This window comes from Homalodisca vitripennis, chromosome 2 (assembly GCF_021130785.1).
Source record: "Homalodisca vitripennis isolate AUS2020 chromosome 2, UT_GWSS_2.1, whole genome shotgun sequence".
Classification (NCBI taxonomy): Eukaryota; Metazoa; Arthropoda; class Insecta; order Hemiptera; family Cicadellidae; genus Homalodisca; species Homalodisca vitripennis.
In genome coordinates, this window is record NC_060208.1 from 117,406,198 (window position 1) to 117,433,556 (window position 27,359).

The following is a 27,359-nucleotide window of genomic DNA, read 5'->3' on the forward strand; positions in this document are numbered from 1 at the left end:
TTTATCAGTATCAGTACCGTGGAAAGCTCGGGAGATATAAGGAGAAAATGCATGACGTAAGATCTTTCATATTATTTTTTTTATTTAAATTTAATAGGTTGATACGTGTATATGTATTAATATTACTTAAAATGTTTTATTTATTTAATTTTAATTGGGTTGATTATAAACCTTCGCTCTCTAAATATCAACTGAACTATATATACTGAAATAAACAATATATTATTTAACTATCAACTCAAAAATTATCTTTCTAATTTGTAAGTTATTCACACAGGACATAAAAATGCTTTAAAGACAAAGTTACTTCTATAGTCAAATCTTGATATAATGAGTTAAAGAAATCTTAAAAATTAAAATTCAATAACTGAAATAAGAACGTGAAGAGATTTGTCTTATATTCTAGATTTTATCAAAATCAGCCCATTGCAATGGTGTCTCTTTTTAACTGTATGATTCAGCTAAATGGCTTAACTGTACTTTAATAAAAGTTATATGCATGAATTATATTTGGTAATGTATGTACAATTTCCCTATTTTAATACAAATAATTACAGAAACTTTCCTGTGTTCTTATTATTATATTAGAGTCTGCATTTGAAAAGTAATTATGGTCCAAGTTATTGTACATAAAGATATAAGGCAACAGTTTACGTAAAAATGACATATTGAAGCATTAATATTTTTCGATTGATGAATATTTTAAGTCTTTATGAGAAGGCGCAACTTGTGCTATAACATGTTCATGTAGGCACCCCAGTTACACAAAATGTAATGTAATCAAAGCTTGAAGGAAGTATGCATCATAGAATGGAAGGTAAGAGGATAAGTGTTGACAGAATTTTGTCTCTCAGCTAGGAAATGGGGCCTTAAGCGTTTTAAAGCTGAAGGTCACTAATTAGATCTTTAAGATATAGGCCTAGATTTAAACTTAGTGTCCATACAAACCTGAAAAACAAAAATCCAATATTTACAAATGTATGAATTTCATTAATGAATTACACGTTTTTGTGGCCAGGTTGAATTAGCTATAGTACTAATTCTTTAATTACAAAGTCTACAGTAAAAATAATTTCCTTTTATTTTTAATGTGTTTTAGTTTCAGATTGCTTATATTTGTGGTACGACATTTTTAATTGTATGTGCAGAGTATTCCTCAACGTAGAATACTTTATTAACTCCATATTAGGTTGAAGAAACGAGTCAACATTTTACAAAATACTTGAGATGTATTGAAATTACAGCCGTTAAAAACGGGTGTAATTATAGTAAGTAAGTAGTAAAATATATTTAATTGCTGCTGCAAATCGTCCAAAGCTAATTAATTTGACAATGTTATTGTTTTGCCTATGTTTAATACGGATGCATAATTTTTGTCCATTAAATAAATTCGTCTTGGAGTTATTAATAATAATTGCATTATAAAATATTCCTATATATCTAATATGGGTCACAAGTGATTGTTTTGTCCGATACAATAAAATGCGAGATAATGGGTATGGGTTTCATAAACACACCATGTCAATGACAGAATTGTTCCATCTGGATAATCATCAAGGAACAAAAAGACAACCCAGTTCTCATAAGGTCTTTCACTCATTAGTTGTTGTAACTAATTGCATTGACAAATATATGTAATAAAAGATAGATTTTGTCAAAATGCACTGCAAAAAAGTATCGATGAATAGTTTTAACTCTGATCAAAATTGATAGTTCATAGTTCACAATTTGGCAGCCTGAGTTTTATCGATGAGGCTTCGAAGTTCTCTTGTTCTATGGCTGTCCTACATTTGTATTCTCAAAATATATGACACTGATAAATATCAGTAATGGGTGTGATAACTGGCAAGTTCCGATGTCTGAAAATAAATTGTTACAAGAACATAGTGATGTTAGTTACAAACATTCATGTTTTTTTTTTGTCCCATTTAGTGTCAAGTTAGTAAAAGAAATCAATATTGTGAAAAGCATTGCCTTGAGAGCTGTTGAAATTGTGTCTTTATTCTTGTTGAGTGACAGTGATTTCATGTTTTAACGTTTTCTTTCAATAAGTATAGTAAGAGTGCTTTCATTTGCAATTACTTAACTTCAAATTAATACGCTAATATTAAAGTAAATAGCTAATTATTTTAATGGTTGGAGTTAAGCCTTTTGCTTGTTTAACCAAATAGAGCCGAGGTAACCTGGATTATAACATAGCAAAAGTCTTAACTACATTAATTTTAGATGGCCTATTTATAGTTTTTAAATTATTTTCAATAATTTTCAGGTACGGCATTGCCTATGTATGTCTACCTATTATAAATAACAGCTAATATCATTTTGAATGGCATCATATTAATTTGAGGTTAGGCCTATTTTTATTACTCCCTGTTACAGAAATGACGAACAGGGCTGACAGAATTATGGCTCTAGTGAAACAACAAGCTGATACAGAGGTGGTTAGTAATGAACATAGTGAAACCATAGGCCTAGACAGTGTAAATAGTAATGAGTTTGTACAAAACGTTAATAGTGATGTGTTAGTGGAACGTCAAGATGAAATGGTAGTAGGCTATTAGACTTTTCGAACATTGAAGAAATCAATAGCGAGAGCGTGAACATTGAGAATGATGTAAATTGTGAGTTTATGCAGTTTCTTATAAGCCAAGATCATGTTTTAGTTGAAACAGTCAACGAAGAAGAATTCAGTTCGGACGTGAACTTAATAAATGAAAATGAACTAAACATATTATTTGAAAATGAACAGAATAAAGAAAATGACAATGACCTGGATAGATTGGACAGTGAACAGACTAAATCATATGAAGAAGATGATAATGACCCGGATTACAACCCTTCCATGGATGCAGCTTATGTTTTCGATTCGGATGCTTCCGAACCTTCAAGTGAACTCCAGGCAGAATCTTTTTAGGGTTTAGCTGCAGAAAATAATTCCTCAGAAGGAAGAGGAACTCAGAACAAGAAGCGTAAGAGAAGTAAACTCAACGAAGTAGATGAAAGACATTGGGCGGTTAATAAAAATAAGAAATTAAGGGAAACAGGGAAAGCTTATTATGGCAAGAAGCGTATCAACGGCTAATGGAATTACAACATAGAAAAGAAAGGTAGGAAGATGAAGGAACAGCTGTGGCTGTAAGAGGAAAGATTTCTCTAAAGTTAAGTGTACTTCCCTAAACGAAGAGGAAAGAAAGGCAATTTTTGAGAGGTATTGGAAGTTGAATAGGGGAGAAAGAAAGTCTATGTTGATTTACTTGCCTCGAAACAACCTACTGCTCGGGCCAGGGATAGAAAGTCTGACGAGGTAAGCAGAAGAGAGTTTTCATACATTTATGTTTTAGAAAATAATCACAAAGAAAAAATCAGGGTCTGTAAGAAAATGTTTCAAAATACTTTGGATATAGGAGAAAAAACAATTAGACTCTGGAAAAACTCTTATAGTGATGATTCCGAAGAGTCAAATGATGACTCCAATGAAAATGCACACAACAGGGTTGATAGTGGTATAAAGTATCAGAAGGTGTCAGAAGCAAGAAGGAAAAGTACACACGAATCAAATGTAGCTTTAAATAATTTTTTCATAGCCTCCCAAAAATGGAGAGCCATTATTGTAGGGCTTCAACCAAGAAACTGTACTTAGAACCGAATTGGACCAGAAAACAATCACTTTATAAAGAGTACCGCAAGTGGTCTGCGGAGAAAAATGTTAAGCCCTTGTCGAACACAGTAATTGCCAATGCATTCAACAAAAAGAATTTAAGTCTTTTTCGGCCTGAAAAGGATGAGTGCGACATTTGTGTGGGGTACCGCACAGTAAATATTACCGAAGACGTATACAACCTATACCAACAAAAAAAGGAAGAAGCTAGGGCAGAAAAGGAAGCGGATAAAGAAAATGAAGAACTTGTATTCACAGTGGACCTGCAAAGCGTGCTTTTGTGTCCCAAGTCTCAGGTATCTAGCCTCTATTACAAAACTAAACTAGCTGTTCACAATCTGACCTTTTTTAATCTAAAACCCAAAGACGTGACATGCTATGTATGGCACGAGGCTGAAGGAGGACTCTCATCAAATCAGTTTACTTCAATAATTTGTGATCTAATAACTAATCTGTGTCCTTTTCCTCCACAAAGCAAAGTAATTTTATACAGTGATGGGCGTTGTTATCAAAATCAAAACGCAGTGCTATCAAATGCCCTTTTCAATTTGGCAAAATTGAAGAACATCATAATTATCCAAAAATATTTGGAAAAGGGCCATACGCAAATGGAGGCAGACTCAGTGCACAGTACGATAGAACGTCAAGTCCGAGGAAGAGTTTTCAATGTCCCGGCAGACTATGTAGTGGCCATGAAAAAAGCGCGAACCAATCCAATGCCTTACAATATTAAATATCTAGACCACCATTTCTTTCGTAATTATTATGAAAGCCTCGATTTTTTTCAAATCAATACGTCCTGGGGAAAATCTGGTGATCCTTGTGTTGTAGATATACGCTCATTGAAGTACACTGCAAAGGAAATATTTTTCAAGCTTCGCTTTACAGAAGATTGGGAGAAACTTCCCCTTAGGATTCCATCAACTGTGCAACCTTCACTTGACATTCCTATAATTTATAAAGAAAGACTACCAATAAAACTGTCAAAATACCAAGATCTTCAAGCCCTTAAACAGACAATGCCTGCTGATTATCATTCATTCTATGATAATCTTCCTCATCACCCATGAACATTTAAAATACTGTAATGTGATGAACACTGTATTTCATTAGTTAATTTTTTAATTTGTTTAAAGTTAATAGGTGAGTTTAATTTATTATAATTAATTACTACATAATAAATACATTTTTTTGTACCAGTCATGTTATTTGTTTTTCCCCTGTTTATACTATATTATATTTTATAAGAAAAGCTAATATTACTTGTTACAATAAACCTATGTTTTGCTCTTCTAAAAGGTTATTTTACACAAATATTAAACTAAAGCATAGGGATCCTTGTATGAATAGAATGTTCTTCAACGATCGCAATTGGCGTTACTCCACTTTGAAAATGATAATTTGCATGGAAAACTCCAAAAAACTCAATTTATATTTATTTATAAAACAGAGGCATGTTATGGTAAAAGGACTTATAACAATGCATAATAAATCCCAATAACTAAATACTTATAATATCGTTACCTTGGAAACAGTTTTATGTCTGTCCTGTAAAATTTGACGTTTTGGAGTTACGACCTTTGCTCATTAGGCCGACGATATGCAATGATTTTATAGCAGCAAATAATCAGATCGACTTTTCACACAAATTTCAATGTTTTTGTACCATTCATTAGAGATTTTTTATTTATAGTACATTTTTGTATTACTGTAGGCGTTGTTTACATAGAACGGGAAGTATCAGAAGAGGAAACCATACCAGAAACAAACCCTGGTAGGGACTTTCCAATCATTAGTGTAAAAGAACAAAAAGACGAATAAATGGTGTTTTAACTGACACTCACTATGTTAAAATAACATTTGATTCTGACAGTTTACCCGAAACAATATTGCTAACTTATGTCAGAATGAGGGTAGGATCACACATGATTACTGCAAAGCAATGCTGTCTGTGTTTTATTTACGGTCATGTTGCTAATTCGCCCTGCAATAACACTTAGAATATACAGAGATTGCAGTGAATTGAAATTGAGATTGCTCATCATGTAGATGATTGTGTACTCCCAAAGAGGTACGTCCATTATAGAGGTCCTCATAGCAGCAACTCTAAACAATGCCCAAGAATGCATTAGGCAAAAAAACGTCAAGGGAAGAATAAGTATAATCAGGGAGGATTACCACACCTCCAGTCAATTATTCCCCATTACTCAAGAAGTCAAGAAGAGCTAGATAGTTCTCTAAACTCTAGCTACTCCAATGTCTATAGTGTAGGTATTACACCCAGGATAACAAGCCCTAGAGTACAGAATCCTAGAAGTTTACATATAGCACTTCCTAAAGAAAACTTTACTATCCCAAGAAATCGCTCAAGTAATCCTAGGGTACCAAAAGAGAGTACCATTAGCGAGAAAGACAAAACAAACTAAAAAGTTTGGTTCATTTTTTAACTTGAGTAAATTAGGAACAACCAAAGCTGTACTTTAAAAAGATAATACCTAGTCTTGATTTAATAATGTAGAAAATTTTCAAAATAATAAATCGATTATAACTAGTGTCAAACAACCTCCTATATGGAGCAACATTAATAGAGGTGCCATGTATTATCTTACATTAAGATTTAGCAATAGTATTATCTATTAGTTAAGATTTAGTAACCTTTCTCCTCTTCGATTGGGCTTAAATGTGGTAACTCCCAAGGACGTTCTAAGCGCATAACCGATTTCTTCTCGGATCTCAGCTCTATTAGCACAAACATCAAAATCAAGGATCTTAATGAGACTTGGAATAAGGTGCCGGATTTTCTTAATGTCACCACTGACGTTGAATGGCCACGTTTGGAAAATTCCAAAAGAACTCTGCTGTTTCGAGTTCGGTTTTTTGTGACTTTTGTCCCAGAGATCTGAGGTAGTATTTCCGAATAATTAGCTTCAATAAAACATTCACAAAAAGTTACCCTCGCTAGACTTGATGACTACAGCGTTTCCCTTAGGTCACTGCTGCCACATCCCTCTTACTTGCCGTCGAAGTAGCCTACCCTCACATCTCTTAGGTGTCTACCTTTTTCTTCTTTACAGAAATTCTGTACGGACTTCTTGCTAGGCTCCCTGGTCCTGCTATTTATTTTTTCTGAACTAGAGCGGTGGGCTGCGATGGATTGTTCAACCTCACCGCCACTTTTTCCACCGGAACCTCTGGGGTTGAGTCTGTATTGACTTAGAATCTTACATTTCTTCCAAGCCAGGGCTTGATATTACGCTTGTGTTCTTCTGTCTACCTTGAAGAAGTGACTGAGAATGAACAAATCAATCTTTCATATTCCTCTCAAGAGTTGCAGTTTAAAGCCTTTTTTATGGTCATTACTGAAAACTCGAGCGTTTCCTATGTCTCTACCAACCAATCAAGTCCTCACCCGTGTTGCAGTATCCCTTCGCTGCGTTAAACCAGTTGCTATGATCTGAATTCGCTGGCGTATAATGTCGAGCAGTATCTTTTCTTCTTGTTTTGCAATAGACGGGCTGCATTACTATCTTAGGAAAGAGAAGATAGCCATTAAAGGGATATGTCTGTTACAGTTCGGTCTACCCAAGTTTTATATAATGGAACATTGTTATCCCTGATGATTAGTGTCGTGGGTATTCTGAACACCAAGAGGAATTATTTTAAACTAGCAGGACACTGTGACCGTTAGAAATTCAAATAATACGAATGTTGATCACTGCACTATAATTTATCCACTCAAATGTACTTACAAAATACACCTGTACACATATAAGTTATAACTAACTGAATTTTGTGAATATTGAGTTTAGCTTCAGCTCGCCTCCCTCCCAGTGCAGCGTCTGAAGTCTGAGGCTATCTCAAATTTGACTCCCGGAATCTGGAGTCATATTCGTCTGAAGAAATATGAAGCTAGTTATGTAGTTGAATCTATAAGAATTTTCAAAACATAATGACAGATTTAGAATACCCATAACAACGCATTATTCCTTTTGAGGAATAAAGATAAGTCGTGAGCTTAAAGTAATGTTGAAAAAGCTAATTCTTTTTCTAATCACTTTCTCATAGCTTTTAAACCTAATATTTTCAATACACCAATAAATTATGGTGAGATATTTGACGTTCTCGATTCGTTTTTACAGTCTAGAATTCCATAGGGAAGTGTTTTCGAGTTGATTTTGTACATGTTAGATTGCAGGTATTACAAGAAATCCTAAAGCCATGCCACTACCTTTCCACATGATACCGGTAAGTGTTAGTTATAACGCGCAATCGCTATACTGCCCAGGGTGGTGTTGTCTCGTAGTGACAACGAATGACAACAAACTAAAACAATACAGAACTGCTCAAAGCTCGGCAACTCATTAACTACTGTGACAACTGATCACGTCGGGACTACTGCAAAAGATACTTTTTGTTCCGGTTACTCGCTGCACAGAGAGTACAAGTTACCGTAAACTTAAAGTACCCGGTAAAGTTTAGTGTTACAGATAGTTTTACAATACAGATACTGTACACGTTTACCGTCGATCCTAGTACAAAGTACTCAGACTATTTTAGCTGTAACCGTAACTGGAACCTGTACCATTTTAGTAGCACTCTGTAACGTATGAGTCTAAATCAGGACTAGTATATTTTGAACTCGGTTATTGAAGTACCGGGTATAGGTAGAAGCCAGTAAAAATAGCAAGAGCTAACCTCACTCCGTGGTTGCAGCGTGACAATGAAATTAAAATATTTAGGGTTTTGACAAAAACTGATTTATTATGCAAGCAGTGCTATAGTTATAAGGTTTGAATTTATATATTTGATTGTGATTACTTCAAAGGTCCAACATAAATATTATTTTTGTTCGAAAATAGAGAGAGAGAGAGAGAGAGAGAGAGAGAGAGAGAGAGAGAGAGAGAGAGAGAGAGAGAGAGAGAGAGAGAGAGAGAGAGAGAGAGAGAGAGAGAGAGAGAGAGAGAGAGAGAGAGAGAGAGAGAGAGAGAGAGAGAGAGAGAGAGAGAGAGAGAGAGAGAGAGAGAGAGAGAGAGAGAGAGAGAGAGAGAGAGAGAGAGAGAGAGAGAGAGAGAAGAGAGAGAGAGAGAGAGAGAGAGAGAGAGAGAGAGAGAGAGAGAGAGAGAGAGAGAGAGAGAGAGAGAGAGAGAGAGAGAGAGAGAGAGAGAGAGGAGAGAGAGAGAGAGAGAGAGAGAGAGAGAGAGAGAGAGAGAGAGAGAGAGAGAGAGAGAGAGAGAGAGAGAGAGAGAGAGAGAGAGAGAGAGAGAGAGAGAGAGAGAGAGAGAGAGAGAGAGAGAGAGAGAGAGAGAGAGAGAGAGAGAGAGAGGAGAGAGAGAGAGAGAGAGAGAGAGAGAGAGAGAGAGAGAGAGAGAGAGAGAGAGAGAGAGAGAGAGAGAGAGAGAGAGAGAGAGAGAGAGAGAGAGAGAGAGAGAGAGAGAGAGAGAGAGAGAGAGAGAGAGAGAGAGAGAGAGAGAGAGAGAGAGAGAGAGAGAGAGAGAGAGAGAGAGAGAGAGAGAGAGAGAGAGAGAGAGAGAGAGAGAGAGTATAAAACAAACTAGCCACTTTCGTGTCACTACTCACTTAGATATTAAATCTATCAACTGTTGGCCAAACAACATGCACTAAATGAAAGCAAAACGCAAGCCATGATAGTAGATAACTCGAGAATGATGAACCGAATTAATCTTTAGACCACACCGAAACAAACTTAACAATTGTGATTTAAATTGGCAAAACAAATTGAAAAAAATCGAACTTACAATTAATACAAATCTCAAATGGACAGACTAAGTTACGATAACCTGTAGAACAGTCTTCGCTGACATTCACGGCGTGAAGCGGTTTGTCTCTGTCTGCCTTCATCGCTATGGTGATGCAGATTAAGACATTATACTATCATACTTTGATTACTGAGACGTCATGATGAGTGACATGACTGTTGAACAATTTAAATCTCAGACGTCATAAGCACACTACACAATATTTTCAGCAGAGTTGTAACTCATGAAAACAATTTTACAATTCTTTTAACCGTCAAAACAAAATATCCTGTTTACCTGTGCTATAATTTCAACTTTACCTCTAATATTAGCAAACGACGTACAGGTAGGGAGAGCAACATTACTATAAATTCCAATTAATCGATCAACCGTTTTAATAGCTCATTTACTATTCAGACTGGCCGCCTTTGGAAAGCTTTTCCCGATGCTCGCTTGGAGCAGTTGAATGTATCTTTGTTTTTAGTTTTGCATCTTCAAATTTTAGTAGGGTCAGAGTCTTGCCACTTGGAGGGCTGTGAGATTGACGGGGATGGTGCTCGTTGCATGCATGTGGTAATCCGGTGTGGTAGAGCGGTTGAATGTATCTTTGTTTTTCGCTTTGCATCTTCAAATTTTAGTAGGGTCAGAGTCTGTCAGAGAGCGCTACTTGTACCCCTTGGCTTCCAACTGACTGTCACCAAAGTAGTTTGTTGTTGAATGTTGTACAAACTTGTCGACATAGTTATTGTTATATCTTTTAATTCAAAGTTTACCGATATTATTATAGAATAGTAGATAACTTTGAGAATACAGTACCCTAAGTTTTGCTAGTCTAATCGAAATGGACATCACAAGTAATTCAGATGAAGAAGAACAGAAGTCTCAACATAACCACTTTAGCGGTAAGTGAAAATTCTGTAAAGGCCATAGTTTGTGTTTATAAAGGCTACACATCAGATCATTATCAGATAAAAATAGTTTTGACACTGTAACATTGTTTTGTTTTTGTTTTCAGACAACTCAGATACAGATTCTACATACCAGCCTCAATCTAGTATTAACAGCGAATCCTCAGACACAGAAGTTGGTCCTGATTTAGCACCAGGGGTGAACCCAGAAGTAGAACCTGAACCACGAACTTGGAAAGAACGCAACAGACACCCAGGTAAGAAGAGGCTGAAAAGGTCAGACAATTGGGCACGAGTGCGTGCAAAGAAGGCAAGAAATGAAGGGCAGCTTTATACTGACCGAAAAGGAACAGTGCATCGAGCAAAGCGTATGGAAGACTTCAACCATAACTGTAGATATGGTTGTAATACGAATATTCCTGATGACAAACGTCAATGTATTTTTGAGAGTTATTGGGGACTTGGAAGCTGGGACCTTCAAACTTCTTTTTTGTGTTATTGCATCAGCCTCCAAGATCCTGCAAGAAAGAAAACTGATGCGACCTATGTGAAGAAAATAAGCTGTACCTATACATTAGAAAGGTATAGAGTATGTAAGGTTTTTTTCTAAAAACACTTAATGTTAGCAATAAAAGAATTACTAATGTTATAAACAAAAAATTTACTAGCACACACTCGATTGCTCACAGGGACAAACGAGGTCGTAAAGTTCCATCGAATAAAACAACAGATGAAGCCATTCACTTGATAAAAGAGCACTTAAAGTCGCTTCCTAAGTGCAGTAGCCACTACTCTAGGATTAGAAGTCCAAATGTGAAGTATTTGAGCACGGAACTGTCAATAAAAGTTCTACAACACTTTGTATGTAGAAATATATACGGAAAGAAACGTAAACCCTGTGAAGGAGAGTTACTACAGATATATTTTCCGTACTAATTTTAACCTCTCATTCAAGATACCTCACACCGATGCGTGTGACAAGTGTGACACACTTCAGAATATCATCAACAACGGTGTTGATCCAGAAAGAGTTTCTACAGCAAAAATTGAAAAAGAAGTAGGCCTACACTTGCGCAAAGCAGAAGCTGCAAAAACTGCAAAGGATGAGGATGCATCGAATTTTAAAGATGACCCAACTACAGTAGTTGTATGCTTTGATTTGCAAAAGACGCTTGCAACTCCTAGTTTAACCTGCAAAAAAGCGTACTGTAGTCGTCAACTTTAGACTTATAATTTTTGTGCGCACAATGTTTCCACTGGCCAGGCACAGATGTTTTTGTGGCACGAAGGCCAAGGAAATCGTGGTTGTAAAGAAATTGCTTCTTGCCTTTGGAAATATATCAAGACGCTGCCACCAACCGTAAAGCGCCTAATTCTGTACAGTGACAACTGTGGTGGCCAAAACAAAAGTCATTATATTGTAAAGTTTTGGAATTATGTAATCCAAAAGACACAAATTGATACGGTTGACCACAGATTTCTGGTAGTGGGACATTCATTCATGGAATGTGACCAGGATTTCGGGATTATCGAAAAAGCAAAGAACAGAAACCATCAGCAGATCTACGTACCAAGTATGTGGGCCGATATTAGAGTGAAATCTAGTAGGAAGTTCATGGTGACGCAAATGGAGAATGATGACATTGTGTCTTTAGATTCACTAGAACCTTACTTCAGGATAAATGTACCAGGTATAAGTAAAATGCAGTCTATGCATTTTGAGAAGCACGTCCATACAGATTGATTTACAAAGAAAGCATCAACATACCTAATTTTCACATGCTGAACATGAAGTCTTCAAGAGCTGGTCGACCTCTCAACGAACTCCCGTTATTGGCAGCGACAGGAGACATGACAAAAATCAAGAAACTCAAATTTGACAACTTACAATCACTTCTACCATACGTTCCCCCTATCTACCATGATTTCTTCAATACCTTACAATACATTAATGGGCCTAACAATGTTCCTGTAGAAGGTAACCAGGATTCTACTGTTCCCCTAGGTGATGAAGAGCTAGAAAATATTTTTGATAGTGAAACAGAAGATTAGTCTGTGCTTCAGGAACGGTAGTATCAAACTGATTTGCACAATTCTTTTGCTAATGATTTTTCTATTAAAATACATCATTTTCAACACAGTTGTTCTTTTACTCAATCCAAATGTTCATAGACAAACCATAACCAAAGGGCTCAGCCAATATCTGGTACTTTTTTTGGAAGCCAAGAGGTATAAGTGATCACTCTTATCACTTAATCAAGGATTGTAAAATAAGAGCAAAAAAACAAGATGTAAAACTTATTCTACAGCTTATGTAACACTTTTATGTCATTTTCAAAAAGTGTTTCATGTGTATGAAACAATTACTTATAATTTTAAGAGAGAGTAAACTTCAAACTTCTTTTTCTCCATATCAACATCCAGTTACTTGTACCCCTTGGCTTCTAGGCTCCTCAATTTAGATCTCCGTTTTTTAAATTCTTGTAGATTTCATATTTTTTACAGAATGTCAACTTTTCGTCTCTTATTAAAATACTTGTAAAACGAATTAATATTGTGAATATTTTCAAAAATATGAAGGGTAAACGAAAATTGTGGTTTATTTATGCTTTATTTGCTTGTTAGTTGGGGCCATTTCTTTCGAAATGCCAACCAGTTTGCCCGATTTGTGTTGTTTGACATTCCCCACAATTTAACTTTTATACACCAGTTCTGTAAATTTTATTTTCCTTTACATTATCTTTGTGAAGTCTTTAAGAGTAATGGACTGTATAAAAGAAATGTAAAAATAATTTTAAAACGAATATTTTTACGTATCACTAACCTTTGTTGAGACTGAAAGTGGCGGATAGTGCACCCTTTCTATGTAGAGCAGGTTGATGAGGTGATGACTAAAAACACTCAATTAATTGTTTAAAAAGTTTAATATAGAAAAAAATGAAATATTTCTGGGACTTTGGTAAATATGCGAGTGGTAATTAAGCGTGCGTATGTACCTGGATGGCGGAACGGGAATCGCAGATTTGACTTGATAAACCTTTAAAGGCACTTCTGGTGGGTTTTAAAAAACTATAGTTGTTTAATCATGGCAATAGATAATAATAATTATTTTTGTTGTTAGTTTTTGGGTTGTTAGCCAATTGGAAGGCATTAGTTAGGCCGGAGTTGTGAAGATTAATTTGAAATGTATGGTATGGTGTAAGTAGATTTGTAAAGAAAATTTTAAGATTAAAAATAAGAAATACATACAAACAATACCGGTAAACGGCACAATCTTTACTGTTAAAAATATCACGGGTTGGATATTTTAATGGCTAATTTTATACTGGAGTCATGCAGTCTTTTACTGAGGGAATTTTGCACAGTTTGGCTTAATTCAACATAAATATACGACTTATTTTCGTTCTTAACCATAACCGTTTGTTTTTTTACAATTTTCTTTTCTTAACTTCCGGTGACTTTCACGTTTTTACATACCTGACGATGGGACTCTTGTCCCGAAATGTGTTAAATTTACACTAAACAATGTTTTGAACTGTTGACTACGTTAGATACCGTATATTTGACTACAGTTACAGTTTCGTCGCAATGTTTATGGCTTATGAGTTTGATTTTGTCAGCATTTCCAACGGCGTTTAGGCCTAGGCCTATTACTATTCTTATCATTTGAATTTAGCCAACTACTTTCTTTTTCATATTTCTCAGTTTAAGTTTGTTGCGGTAATTGTATGTTGTATCACTATGCTTCAAGCCCCACTACTTGCCGTCCCATTTGCAAGCTTCCAGGTGAGTAATTTTTTAAACATTTTATTTGTTTACAATCTGTCCAACTTATCTAAATACTTGTGTATTTAATTTCCTCTTCGTTGTTTACAAAGGGGCCATTTGGTTTGAAAACATTGGTGAAATATTCTGAAAATGCCTCAGGTTTTTCAATTTTACTTTTTGCCCAGTTTTTAAAATAGGGGAAATGGATATCTTGGGTTTCTTAATTAGTTAATTTCCATAACGAATAGTCTACAGACTTGGTTGCTAAGGAACTGGTTATACTCTTCCAACCGCTGGTTTTAAAAATTAAACAATAATATTTTCGGATGTTGAGCTGCTCTGTTAAAGTTGGCCTTGTTATTTGGATTTCTATATTTTTGCCATAATAGACATCCATGTAGAATTCATATAGAAATCCTTTTTTTCTCAGCGATTTTTTTCTTGGTGTAGTTTTGGTAATATAACCTTATCTTGTCAACTTTTGAAGAATGGTGTAAGGGTGTAGCTTCTTTGGCAGAACATTGTAAACAATCAATAAAGTAGTCTGTTGTATATTTTCTAAATACTCAACACTTTTGAACAAAACGTTTAAATTCAAATTTTCATTTAATAATCATGAAATCAAACCCAGTTAATACATTTTTTATACATGTAACATTTCACTTTACTTTTTTTTAAATATACTTCTATGCTTAGATTAAATATAATTGGCGAATGATCAGAAGATAAATCAAAGCAGGATTTAACATCTGTGTAGTTACAGTTTGTTTTAAAAGGGTAATTGCCACATTAACGGCCGGAGCGGCAAAATACGAGTTTCGCGTTATTACTTATTGGAATCGTCCTACAGAACAAAACAATATAAGGTTTCACGGGGTGTAAATGAGAAATAACGAAGTTCTAGAACATAAAAAATGGAACAACTGTTCAAGCGCGGAGCAATATTTCCATGTTCTACATCTACATCGGGCATCACGTGATCTTTTGTGATCATGATTCAATCTCGTGATGACGTCATCGGATGCGGCGCCATCTTTGCAAACTTAAATGAAAAATAATACTGAAATGAGCAGAATTTTGATCCAAATGAACAATGTTTTTCTTAAATTTTGAGCTATAAATTAATTACATGTTATAGAGTTGAGACGAGTGCCTCCGGCCATCAGCGCGGGCTTCGGCAGCACCCGCGCTGATATCAACGAAAGAAAAACGTCCCTCGAGATAGTACCTATCAGTAAAATATCAAATTCTAGAGGGGCTGATCATAAATATAAATTGAATTGTAATGGAAAGGCAATTATGTACCGAGTAAAAAACTTAATAAATCATGAATACCCCTAATTATGAATACGTATATAAATGGACATTAATAGAGAAAACTTGCCATTAGTGTGTTCCACTTCCACAGAATGTACAGAAACTAAATAATCTCGTTTCGGTCGAAACGTAACCTCTTAACATGCCCGACAAAACACTCCGACACACCAATTCACTACGATTGGTTGAATTAGTGGATGGTTGATCCATGATCGTCACGCACTCACTCGATCCAAACTACAGTACACGTTATCTCTGACTTCTGCCACTGACCAGGTGAAATATCCTTATTTCTTCTTTTAACAGTATTTATTAATTTTTGAAAAGCAAAGTTTTGTTCTAAGAAGTTATTTATAGGTTCATATTTTAGATTAATACATTGTACATTATTAGCCTCAGTTTACATAATCTGGTAATATATGTTTCATGAAATTAATTGTAATTTATAAACGATTCTTTACCTCTAGTATATTTATTGCCTTACAATATTTTCTTATTATTTCTAAGCATATGGTACAATAAACATTAGTAATAAAACCATAAAATACTTCAGGGCAGATGACACGTAACAATACGCAGTAAATGTCTGCACTGAGTGGCTGGAGCAAACTCACCATGGAGCAAATACTAATGATAGAGGACCATGGAAGTGCTGACACCTGGTAAAAAACATTAGAACTACTAATTTTGTTGCACAATATTACGATATACAACAGAATAAAACACAAACAATATAATAATCAGTAGTACACTTATATGCAATCGCTATAAATGTAATATAACATAAAAAACCGTGAAGGGGTTAGAGGAAGTACATAATTGAAAACTTGAAAAAAGTAAAGACTATATTTTCTTTATATTCATTTAATTTCAGGTAACAATTTTTATTTTATTTCACAACAATAAACTGTTTCTAAAACGAAACATACAAATGAAATGTAATAAAGGTTTTATTTTGTACAAGTAGTTTACATAAAATTATGTTTCATTGTAACAATTAATAAATCACTGACCATGGTGGTAATACTGTGCAAGTTAAACAACTTTCTGACACTGCTAACAGTATTACATAGTCACAAAACTAGTAGAATTGTAATATTATATGTACAAATTAGTGTATAGCTTAATGTTGTAAAAGAAAATAAATTAACTATGCAAGTTAAACAATCATTGCATTAACATACATATATAAATACAGTAGGTAGCAGGAGAGAACATATAATTAATTTTTTATAAAATACAAAATTTTTATGAAAAACAATACTAACACTGTTTATGTATTAATTTTACGTATTATATTTAATTCATAATAAGGCATGACATATAGTATTAATTTACAAGTAGTTCTGTCCATTTTGCATAAGGCTACTAAAATATTAATTTCTGAAAAAACACACACACACCCAGGTAATATTGGATACTACTGCTGGTTATATTATTAAAATATATAGTAAATACAGGTATTACTTACTTAACAGCATAAATAGTCTGCAAGTATCCCAAAATACAACTTTTATCTAGAACTATTTTCATCCATGCTACAACACATTGACAACTACTACTTAAGAAATTAACTATTCCATTTTTGAAGATCAACCAGAAAAGAAAACATGTAATATCAAAATGTTATTTTGCCCACAGATTCTTTGTACGAAAAGAGAGTCCAGCAAAGGCTTATTCAACCCAATACAGGCAATGTTCATATTTATATTTACTTGGTCAATGAATAGTGCCTGTGTTATACCAACTTTTGATCGGCTTGCGTGTGTTCTAACAGTCTGTGAATAACATTAAATGTTGGTTGTTATTTTATGTAAATGAAGTGAATGTTTTTATGAGAATAACAGCTACAAGAATTGGGTATGTCTTGAAATGGGGGCTGATATTGTATTACAGTACACATAAAATCAATCCAGCATATATTGTGTTTTGGAACATCAACCAGTTGCAGATGCAGAGGTTAAGCTTCAAAAATATTCTTGGGTTTTGAAGAGCCCCCATCCGGAGATTCTTCTTCAGAAATAAAAATAAAATCAGCTTTAAAACTAGTGTTTCAGGTCAGATCTTCATCAAAATCTTACTTTTTATAGTGAACTTTGAGCCTTTTGAAAATGAATGCTTCATCTAGAATCTGCTGGTCAGAAAAGTCTGCGACACCAGCCCTACTTTTGCTGTTTTGCAAGCTTTACCTGAAAAACTCATGAACATCAATTTTACCTTCAATATGGTTGTGTTAAATATAATTTTAAATTTACTTTTCAAAGCCCTTCTCAAATTTGATATTTTTACAAAACAGCAAACTGTATGATAGACCATTTTGCACATTAGACATACTAAAAATTATATACTTTGCGCATGCACATGTATATATATATATATATACAGGATATTTCGCGAGAGGTTGGCACAACCTCAGGATGCGATAGTAGACACAAAAACGTTCATATGAACATATGTCCTATCTCCCTTCATTTAATGTCTGCCTGTCTATGTTTGTTTTTTATTTAAAGAATCATATCTCAGAATCCGTTGGAACAAATAACATGAAACTTTTCATTTATGTCAAATTAATTAAAAAGAAAATAAAATAAATGAAATACCTATTATCACTTTCTATTTCAAAATGGCGGCATTTAAAAGTTTTAAAATTTTAATATAACACTGTTAATCGTACTTGGAAATCGAAAGAATAATTATTTATTGCAAATTGAATTACAAAACTGATAATACAATACCAATTTTTTTTAATCGGGTTAGAAATAAAATAAAACATTCATTTTAGTTAGTGACTCTTAATGCTTTCTTACTGAAATTTACGAAACTAAGTCCAATTTTTTATTTATTGATCTTTTTATTACAACAGCTGTTTTAAAATAAAATGGAACATGTATATGCATAAAAAATTTTATTTAGGTTAAAATTAATACATATTTGTTCAAAGTACTTAAAAACGGAAAACCCCTTTAATGCAGAAGAAATTTGTTCATGTTAATTTTGCAGAAGTAATGTTAATTTTCAATACAAAATATTATTTCATTCAAAACAATGTTTATTTTTAAAGTTGTGAACTAAGAAATTCAAATAATAAATTTCCAACTATATTATTTAAAAAATTATTTTCTGTTAAATACTTAGTTTTATTGAGAGCATATTTTGTTATTTTTCAATTGTATGAATTTTTCAATATATTAGTAAATGTATCTACTTCAATACAATGCTTTAGTACAATAATTTTATTATTATTGTTTTCTATTTCTTCAAAATGGTTAATTTTTCAAAGATTTTGTTATATTTGTGTTGGATTTTATTTCCTGTTATTTAACATTTATTGTGTACCGTCTTGGTATGGTAATTGGTAACAATGACTTTGTCAATGATTTGTAAAAATCTTTAGGGCAATAAATTATTATTATTAATTGATTGTTAAAAATATTATTATTACTAAGTGTTTATAGTTTATATTCAATACTTTAATATATTTATAATAGATCCAAGATCTAAGCAAGGAGGATATGCGGCTAGTACGTGGAATGCTGAGGAGATGGTCCTCTTTGAAAACGTCTAATGAAGGAGGGTTTAAGCATAGCCAGATGAATAAAGGATAATGGGTTTCATTTTGTATCAAATAATACATATATACATACACGCACACATGCATGCGCACGCACGCACACACACACTATTTTACTTTGCAAAAGACTTATGTGTGTTAAAATTGTATTGTTTGAAAGCCATATATATTGTTTATACTAGTTATTGCCACTTAGATTATTTATATTTAGAATATTTATTTATTTGGTTTTAGACTTTAAAGACTGTATTATTTACCACTGCAATATTTATTACTTATTATTGTTATTACTGCATTATTTATTTGTTATCTATGTATTTATTGTTTGTAGTCACTTGGAATGTTAATGTATTAGTTATTAAATTTCAAATTATATTGATTGCTTGTTACCACCTAGAATATATATTTATTTATTACTGCTTGTAAATTTGTACTGCTTGTCATTACAATGTTTTTGTACATATTGCTGTTATTGCTGCTTTAGTCTAAGTTATATTATATTAATTCTCTCTGGTATATTATTTATTAGATTTAAACTGCTTGTTGCTGGTTTGTAAATTTGGTTTAAGTGAAGAAAATGTTATAACAATATACATTGGACAATTAACACAAAAAATAATTGTGTAATATGATTCAACTGAACTCCCGCATGCGCCGCTTGAGGTGCACTGGGAGGTAAATTGTATGTATTTTTAGTAAATAAAGAAGATTGAACTTGAACACACACACACACATACACACACACACACACACGCACACATGCGCGCGCGCACACACACAAAGAGGTACCCAAAAGTTCCTGGAATAGTTCTGCTGTGAGTGGGGCTTGTGCAGAATAAACTTCTGTCGCTAGGTGTCGGTATTGAAACTTATTGCCATTTCAATGCCTCATGGATTGTCCATCTGGCTTGTTCTATTCTTCTGTACTGACAGGCTTTGTTTTGTGCTATTTCTTGATTTCCTATAAATGGTCATTACCGGCAATGAGACATGGTTCTAGAGTTATGACCCAGAAATAAAGCAACAATCAAGCCAATGAAAAACAACATTGTTATTTCAGCAAAAAAATTCGTCAAACCAAATCAAACACCAAGACAATGCTCATTAGATTTTTTTAATGTTTGTGAGAGGGTTAGTTCATTTAGAGGTTGTTCCTCCAGGTCAGACCATAAATCCGGCTTTAAAGTTTTAAGAAGATTGTGCTGCAGTGTTTGTCAAAAAAGATCCAACAGACTGGGAAGAAAAAATCAATCAGAGATTTGTAGCAAACTGGAGACCGGTTTTTTTTATCATAATACACCGGCACACACAGCCATCTCTGTTAACCAAATGCATTGTTCCGCTGCCCCACACACCTTACTCACCAGACTTAGCTCCATGTGATATATTTTAATTTCCATGCAAGAAAAGAAACAGAAAGGACTCGGATTCAACAAAACAAGACGACATCAAGAAAAAAGTAAAAAAGGAGCTGTCCACAATTACTTTACCGATTGGACTAATGTATAAAGAGTAATAGAGAGTACTTTGAAGAGGATAGGGTTGTTTGTCATAAAAAATAAATATATAGCTTTAAAATAATAATTCCAGTTCTTTTTGAGTAATCTCTCTTGGGTACATATTATATATATATATATATATATATATATATATATATATATATATATATATATATATATATATAGATATGGTTTATATTTATTTAAGAAAGTCCTATATTAAGTATAAACTATTATCTGAGGATTTGAGATATAGATTTAAACTTTATCACTTTATGCTCTCTTAGTCTTGTTTTAACAATTTTCACCTGAAGAAAAGGGGTAAATACCAGTTGATGGAAACTTGTGTTTCTTTCTCATTAATTTGTACTAATGTAAAAATAAGCAAACATTTTTAAGAATAAGATGAATGAGTTACAGACAAAATAATAATAGTTATTTATAATAAGCACCAATAATTTTATAATTTCAATACTAAATCATTCATAATTTATTATTTAAATTTGCATGTAAGTATGTAGTACAAAACTTGAAAACTATTTCAAAAAAATATGATAATTTTTAGTCATGTGAATAATATTTTTCACTCTAGGGCGGATGTTTTTAACTATTACTCCAGCTGTTCTCAAGTTAGAACACGTCTCATGCCACAGTGAAGGTATAAAGTAATGAAATACTATACAGTAACTATAGGGAGTTTTGTAAAGTCCTTGATTCAAATGTTAAGGTCTGTATGAATGGCTCATATAAAAACTAACAACTGGTAAAATTACCTGCCTGATTTAAAACGGTGTGCAAAACATATTCCTACATAGCTGACTGAAAACACCACTTTAAGTGCTTTTAATCTTAGAATCTATTCCTGGAAATTCTTCTTATTCATTGTAAATATTTGTTGTAATACTGATTGGCCTTTCAGAATATTATGGCTGAAGTTTTACTGTCAATTCAGTTTTCTAACAACTAACTACTATAAAAATATAAATTTAATTAAAATGGGTCAAAAAATCCACCACAATTCCTCTAATGACCATCCTTGAATCTACAACTGACATCTACAAGCTATTATATTGAAAGTATAAATCTCGCAGCAAACAATATTTTATGATATGGCTTGGCTGCTATTAAAATATACTGAAATATTGAATTAAGATATTTTTACAGGAACTTAAAAGTTATTGGTAAATAGTTTTTCCTATTTTACACCTGATCAAATTTCTTCATCAAAATGGTATATTTACAACCACTGTAATAACTACAAAACAAAAATAATTTAGTGTAAATTATTATGTATAAATTAACATATCATGTGTATAAATAAAGTTTATTAATATTCATTGGTTTTCTAGTTCTCTTACTTGTTCTTTTAGTTGAGTCCAATACTTCTTCCTGTTTTTCTTTTACATTATCTTGGCTTCTTCTACTTCTTATATTAGATGGAATAGATTTTGAATCTGGTAGTGTTTTGCTCATTTTGGCTTGTTTTGTTCTTTGGTTGGATTTTTCATCATCATTTTTCTTGCCTAAAGAATCTGGTGCATTACTTTTCCTTAAAGATTTCCTTCTATCTGTACTCAAACTGTCATCAAGTTGTTCTTCTGAAATTTTCCTTTTACTCTTCCTTTGTGGTTTATTTTTTACTTCTAAATTGGTTTTCCTTGATTCCACATGTTCTTCTATTTCCTCATTTACATTCAGTTCAGCACTTTTACTTCCTTGTTTGTTATGATCAATTCGAGCCAAATGCAAACCATCTCTGTTAGAAGTGAGTTTCTCTAGATCTAGTCTTTCTGTACTATTGTTTGATTTGGTTCTTTTATTGCAATGTTCTGCAACTTCAGCTGTTGGTTTGGCAGTTGTATAGTCTGATGGGGAAGTATCCTCATCGCTATCATCATCATCCGATAACACAAATTCAGCATCATTAGAATGATCCTGAAAGGTGAAACAAGAATTTCCATGAGATTCCATATTTTCGCCAGGTTGGTTACAGGAGGATTGTTTAATTTCTTCACATTTAGAAGTACTTGACGGAACTAATTTTTGAGTTTCTGCATCTGATAATAAAGACCTGGAATTATTTAATTCTTTATTCAAATTGAGATTAGAATTTTGATGAGATTTCATGATTTGACTAGATTGAATAATGGGGGTTTGTTTAGTTCCTGCACATTCAGAAACATTAAGTTGAATTATTTTTTGAGTATTTTCATTTGATGATACAGACTTAGCACCATTGTACTGGGGGTCGGAACTGTGAGAAATATTTCCAAGAGTTTTCTTAATTTGATGAGGTTGAGTTGGCTGAATTATGTCTTGAGGTTTTAAATTGCTAGAAGAGTTGTTTATGGCATTTTCACAACTATTAAAAGATTTATCAATGTCCAATGTTTGTGAAAAAATCCTAGATAATGGATGGTTACGAGTTTTTTTTATTTCATTACTTTTACTCTTCTTATCTCCTTTTGAGGGAATATTGAGAGAATTTTTCAATATTTCTGTAATATCTTTTTGTTTTTCCTTTGTTACTCCTACATGATTAGAGTCATTCATTTCCAATGCAGCTCTTAACGATGAATTATTATGACATTGATGTTGCTCTTGTGGATCATAATTTAGAGGTAGAATTGGACTGTCTGATGTACTCAAAGGACAGAGAGATGGGTTATGTGACATCTGATTCTCTATGGAGATGGTATCTGGTGAAGGTTGAATATTTGTAATTTCTGAAGGACAGATGTGTTCATAGTTTGGTCCTGAAGCAGTACGTTCGGATAAATCTAGTGATTTTCGACACAATGCAGTTTCGACTTCATTTATCCTATTTAGATTAGAAATGTCACAATTCTGTTCCTTAGATTTAGCTACTGGAGCTCCGAGATCCGTGAAAGAACTTCCTGATATTCCATCCTCTTCTACCACCATAGGATCTTCAATCATCTCCTCTTCAATTTCAATTGAAGTAGTTTCTGCAATGTTAAAAGGTGCTTTCGAGCTAGCTGAGTTTTTTAAAGATTTGTTATCTACTTTACAATCATCTCCTTGGTTGACTTTCAAAGTTTTAGTTGGTGGATACTGGCCTGCAAAATTTGGCTCATTCACTTTTGCTTTGAACTTGACAAAAATTTTGGCAGAACTTGTGTTTTCTTTCTCTAGAGCAAAGAAATATGGTGTCCGCCCACTCTTCATATCCTGGAACATTTTCAACAAAAAATTAAATTCAAACATTACATAAAAACAGCTTTCATGTCATTATACACATAGACAAGAATCTACATAAACGTTTATCTGGTCCAACAACAAAAACACCATTAGAATGCAGTGTAATGACAGTATCTATCTCAAGTTATGACTCATAAACTAAGCTGAGTTGTTTCTAACTCAAAAATTTAATAGGCCATCAGGAAAATTAAATAACATTTGATGTTAAAGATTCCTTAAAATTAAAAAAATATATGTTTTATGTGATAGTGAGTTCCAAGATTGATGGAGGGGAGGGGGTGTCATACTATGAACAGCAAGTGGCCAAGTGCAATGTGCCCCAGAGGAACAGAACACTCAATATTTTGAGGTAAAAATATAAGAAAGCTCTTTAACCCTTTGAAGGCAACACTAAAAACATATAGTAAAACTTTTTGTACTACAGTATTTCTATAATAGCATTGAAATACTGTAAACAAAAAATGTTGAGTTTTAGAAAAAGTTATATTTTACCTACTAGATAATGTGGAATCAACATTTTCAAGTTTAAAGGTAACACCTGTTTTTGATCACAACGAATTATACAATCAACTTTGAAGAATACAAAAATGTATTTTATTAATTCTTATATGTTTGATTTATTTCATGTTTTAGAAATATACAAAACTTTTGACTAATAATTAGTGATAAGGCAAATCTCTGATAGGTTTGATTGTCGAATCTTTAAAATCGATCCTCAAATACTAATAATTTTTTTTTAATTCAGTAGAATCGGAATTCGTCTTATTAACAAAATATATTTCACTCTACCTTACAGTTGAAATCAGCCTTTGCATCTATGAGCATTTCAATAATGTCATCATGACCACCGATGGCTGCCAAGTGGAGAGGAGCCAGACCTGCAAACATTAAATACTTCTTAGTATGTCACAAAGCAGAAAAGAATATTACTCCACTTTAAACAAATTACTTCAGAGTAAGAGAATCATATTCACTTTAAATCAATCTGCTAATGAAAATATACTAATTTATAAATATAAAATAATATTAATTACATCCGTATAACTTGTAACAGACTGGAAATTAGGGCAAATATGTGAATCCACTCAACAAGATATGAATCCAACCAACAGGTGTGTCTGGGTGAGTAGTGTTGAATTTGATAAGCGGCTACATAGTAAAATAAACAGGTACCATGCCGTTCGACACCCCATAAACACCGCCTACTTACGACCCAGTGTAGCAAAGTGACAACTTTTTACATCTTAGATAGCATGTATAAATATGATTAAATATTCCAACTTGTAACACTAGGATTTGACCTAAATGTTAAATTTCTAATATAAATTTTATTCATATGATTTTATTCCATATTTCTTCTTAGGTTAAAAAAATCTGACGATTTTATTATTAGAGCTTGTCATAATGTTCTTTCATGTAAACAAAAATATTTCATTTAAATCTCTAGTCATTATTATTTCATAAGCTTTTAATATTATTTTTCTACACTTATAACTCTTATACATAAAAATGAATCTAAATAGATAGAAATCTAAATGAATGAAATAAATAGTGTTGCTAAGTGTTAATCTCAAGTAAGACTAAACCAATTCGGCTAGTTATTTTTGTAAAATATTCGTTAAAATCCGAGTAAGGTTTATGTGAAAAGAATGGTTTGAAAAGTTAGTTACCTGGAATATTTTTCAATTTAATAAATTGTAATATTTACATTTCACGATCAAAATTTAACTGACACTAAATAGCTGTTGATATTTTCAGTTGAAGTTCGTCAAAGAGGCAGAAACATTTGTTTACAATGTAAATTTTAGAACAGTGTTTGATCAATAGTGATGCTGATAGCATAGACAAAGTTAATATCTAACTTTTAATACACATTGCACCAGCAATTAATTTAAAATGTTTAATGCATTATAAACACTATTTTAACACTTTCACAAACCAACCTTAACGAACAAAGCTGTGATCTTTTAGTTAAGGTACTTGAAACTGGTGGGCTTCCTTGGCATTGTAATAATGCATTTTTACAGTGGCTTAAGAAAAACAGAGAAATGAAAACTAACATGCCTCAAGAATACATTCTTTCACAATCTACAAAATAACAGTACTTTATGGCATAAAACCTTATAAACGATTATTTTTTTAATGTTGCATGAACGAAATAAGGATTCCTCCTTATACCAGAAGTAGATAGGGTCTCCCCCTAGACCGTAATAGGTTTCTCGGTCCTACTTATGTATGTATATTCTTTTCATAAGGACAAGAAAAAACTATGACACTGGAAATATCTTAGACCAAAGTAAATTACAAGAGCAGGATGTAAACACTTTTTAACTGAAGTATATTTTAGAGAGCTACACACTTATATAGTTTTTTGATTGAAGCAATAAGGCGAACTCAGTTATACCAATGTTAGTGAATTTTATCACTGGAAGTAGACACTATTTGACCTAAATAGCTTTTTCAGTTCTACATATGTATATTATATATTCTTTATTGGGACTACAAGACAAACTCAACTATGGCACCGGAAATCTCTTAGATCGTATATGACAAGTACTAGAAAAAATTGAAGTAGATTTTCGAGATCTATTTATTTGTAATTTCTGTAACAAGGAAACCCAGCTATGGCGTCAGAAATAATGTATAGTTAGTTTGAACCAGAAATGCTCCTACATGTGCAAAACTTGATATACAGAAATAAGAACCGTTTTTAAACTAAATAAGAAACGATTTTTTTCAATACTATTTTATTTCTACATGAAAGCCTAAACCTTAAACTATTTTTCAACACAGTTTCCACCGAAGTTCAAGTTCAACTTGTAGTGAATGATCGATTTGTCTATACCCTCTTCATAGAAGTTTCCCACCAACAAATGTAGCCACGATTCAACAGCAGTTTTACTTCATTGTCAGTTTTAAAGACGCCTCTCGCGCTTCATATGCAGGAACAAGAGTTAGTCATATGGTGCCAAGTCCAGGCTGTAGGGCGGGTGACTGAACTGTTCCCAACGAAATTGAGGAACCAATGTTTGAGTGTCACCAGCAGTATGATGGCCAGTTCTTACCATTCTACTCAACACGTCTTCCCCGTAAATATCTTAAAGTTGACGATAAATGTAAACCGGTTTCACATTCTTTGTGTTCAAAAATGTTATTATAGAACAACTCTCACAATCGGCAGGATCACTAATTGCCTTAAAACATTTTAAACGGTCAGAGAAAACTGAAAACACAGCGTAGAACAACTAAAATGGTGTGAGTCAATAGCCAGTGAACAAGGACGACTAGTGCACATGCGCGGATCACCTTGATATTACATCAAAGAGCTTTTACTAAGAAGTATAAGGACTTTGATTTTGAATATTGCATGAGAAGACACGTGTACCAGCTAATCTTATAAATAAAAAAGAATCGTTGGATATTCTTTACAATTGGATAATTGTTTGACAAACCAAGTTTTGTATACAATTGCTGTAATGGACACTGTCAGACTATTAATTTAAAATAAAGTAGAGACTGAGGCCACTCCTCTTTTCAACATTATTTAACCCATTGCGGATCACTGACGAGCTGGGCTCGTCAAGCAGCGGCCGGGCCTAACGGCACGATGATGAGCTCAGCTCGCAAAAGCGGTCTGCTTTTAAATTTCCCTCCAAATAG

General features: G+C 33.2%; 1 protein-coding gene across 5 annotated transcripts in view; it reads right to left on the reverse strand.

The window, feature by feature from the left end:
* Positions 1 to 15,666: 15,666 nt before the first annotated feature.
* The window catches only part of LOC124354626 (protein phosphatase 1 regulatory subunit 12A-like), a 28,521-nt gene continuing 16,828 nt past the window's right edge, over positions 15,667 to 27,359 (reverse strand). For 3 of the 5 annotated variants that reach the window (XR_006921701.1, XR_006921699.1, XR_006921700.1), the window contains exons 6-9: positions 24,489 to 24,577; positions 21,836 to 23,669; positions 19,768 to 19,939; positions 16,235 to 17,596 (exon numbers count right to left, since the gene is read on the reverse strand). Coding sequence is in view for 2 of the 5 variants with exons in the window: in XM_046805234.1 (XP_046661190.1) it covers positions 17,532 to 17,596; positions 21,836 to 23,669; positions 24,489 to 24,577 (1,988 nt within the window). In the remaining 3 variants the exon portion in view is untranslated. Of the gene's footprint in view, positions 16,067 to 16,234; positions 17,597 to 19,767; positions 19,940 to 21,835; positions 23,670 to 24,488; positions 24,578 to 27,359 lie in introns of those variants that run through there. The other 2 variants (XM_046805235.1, XM_046805234.1) reach the window with 2 other exon arrangements.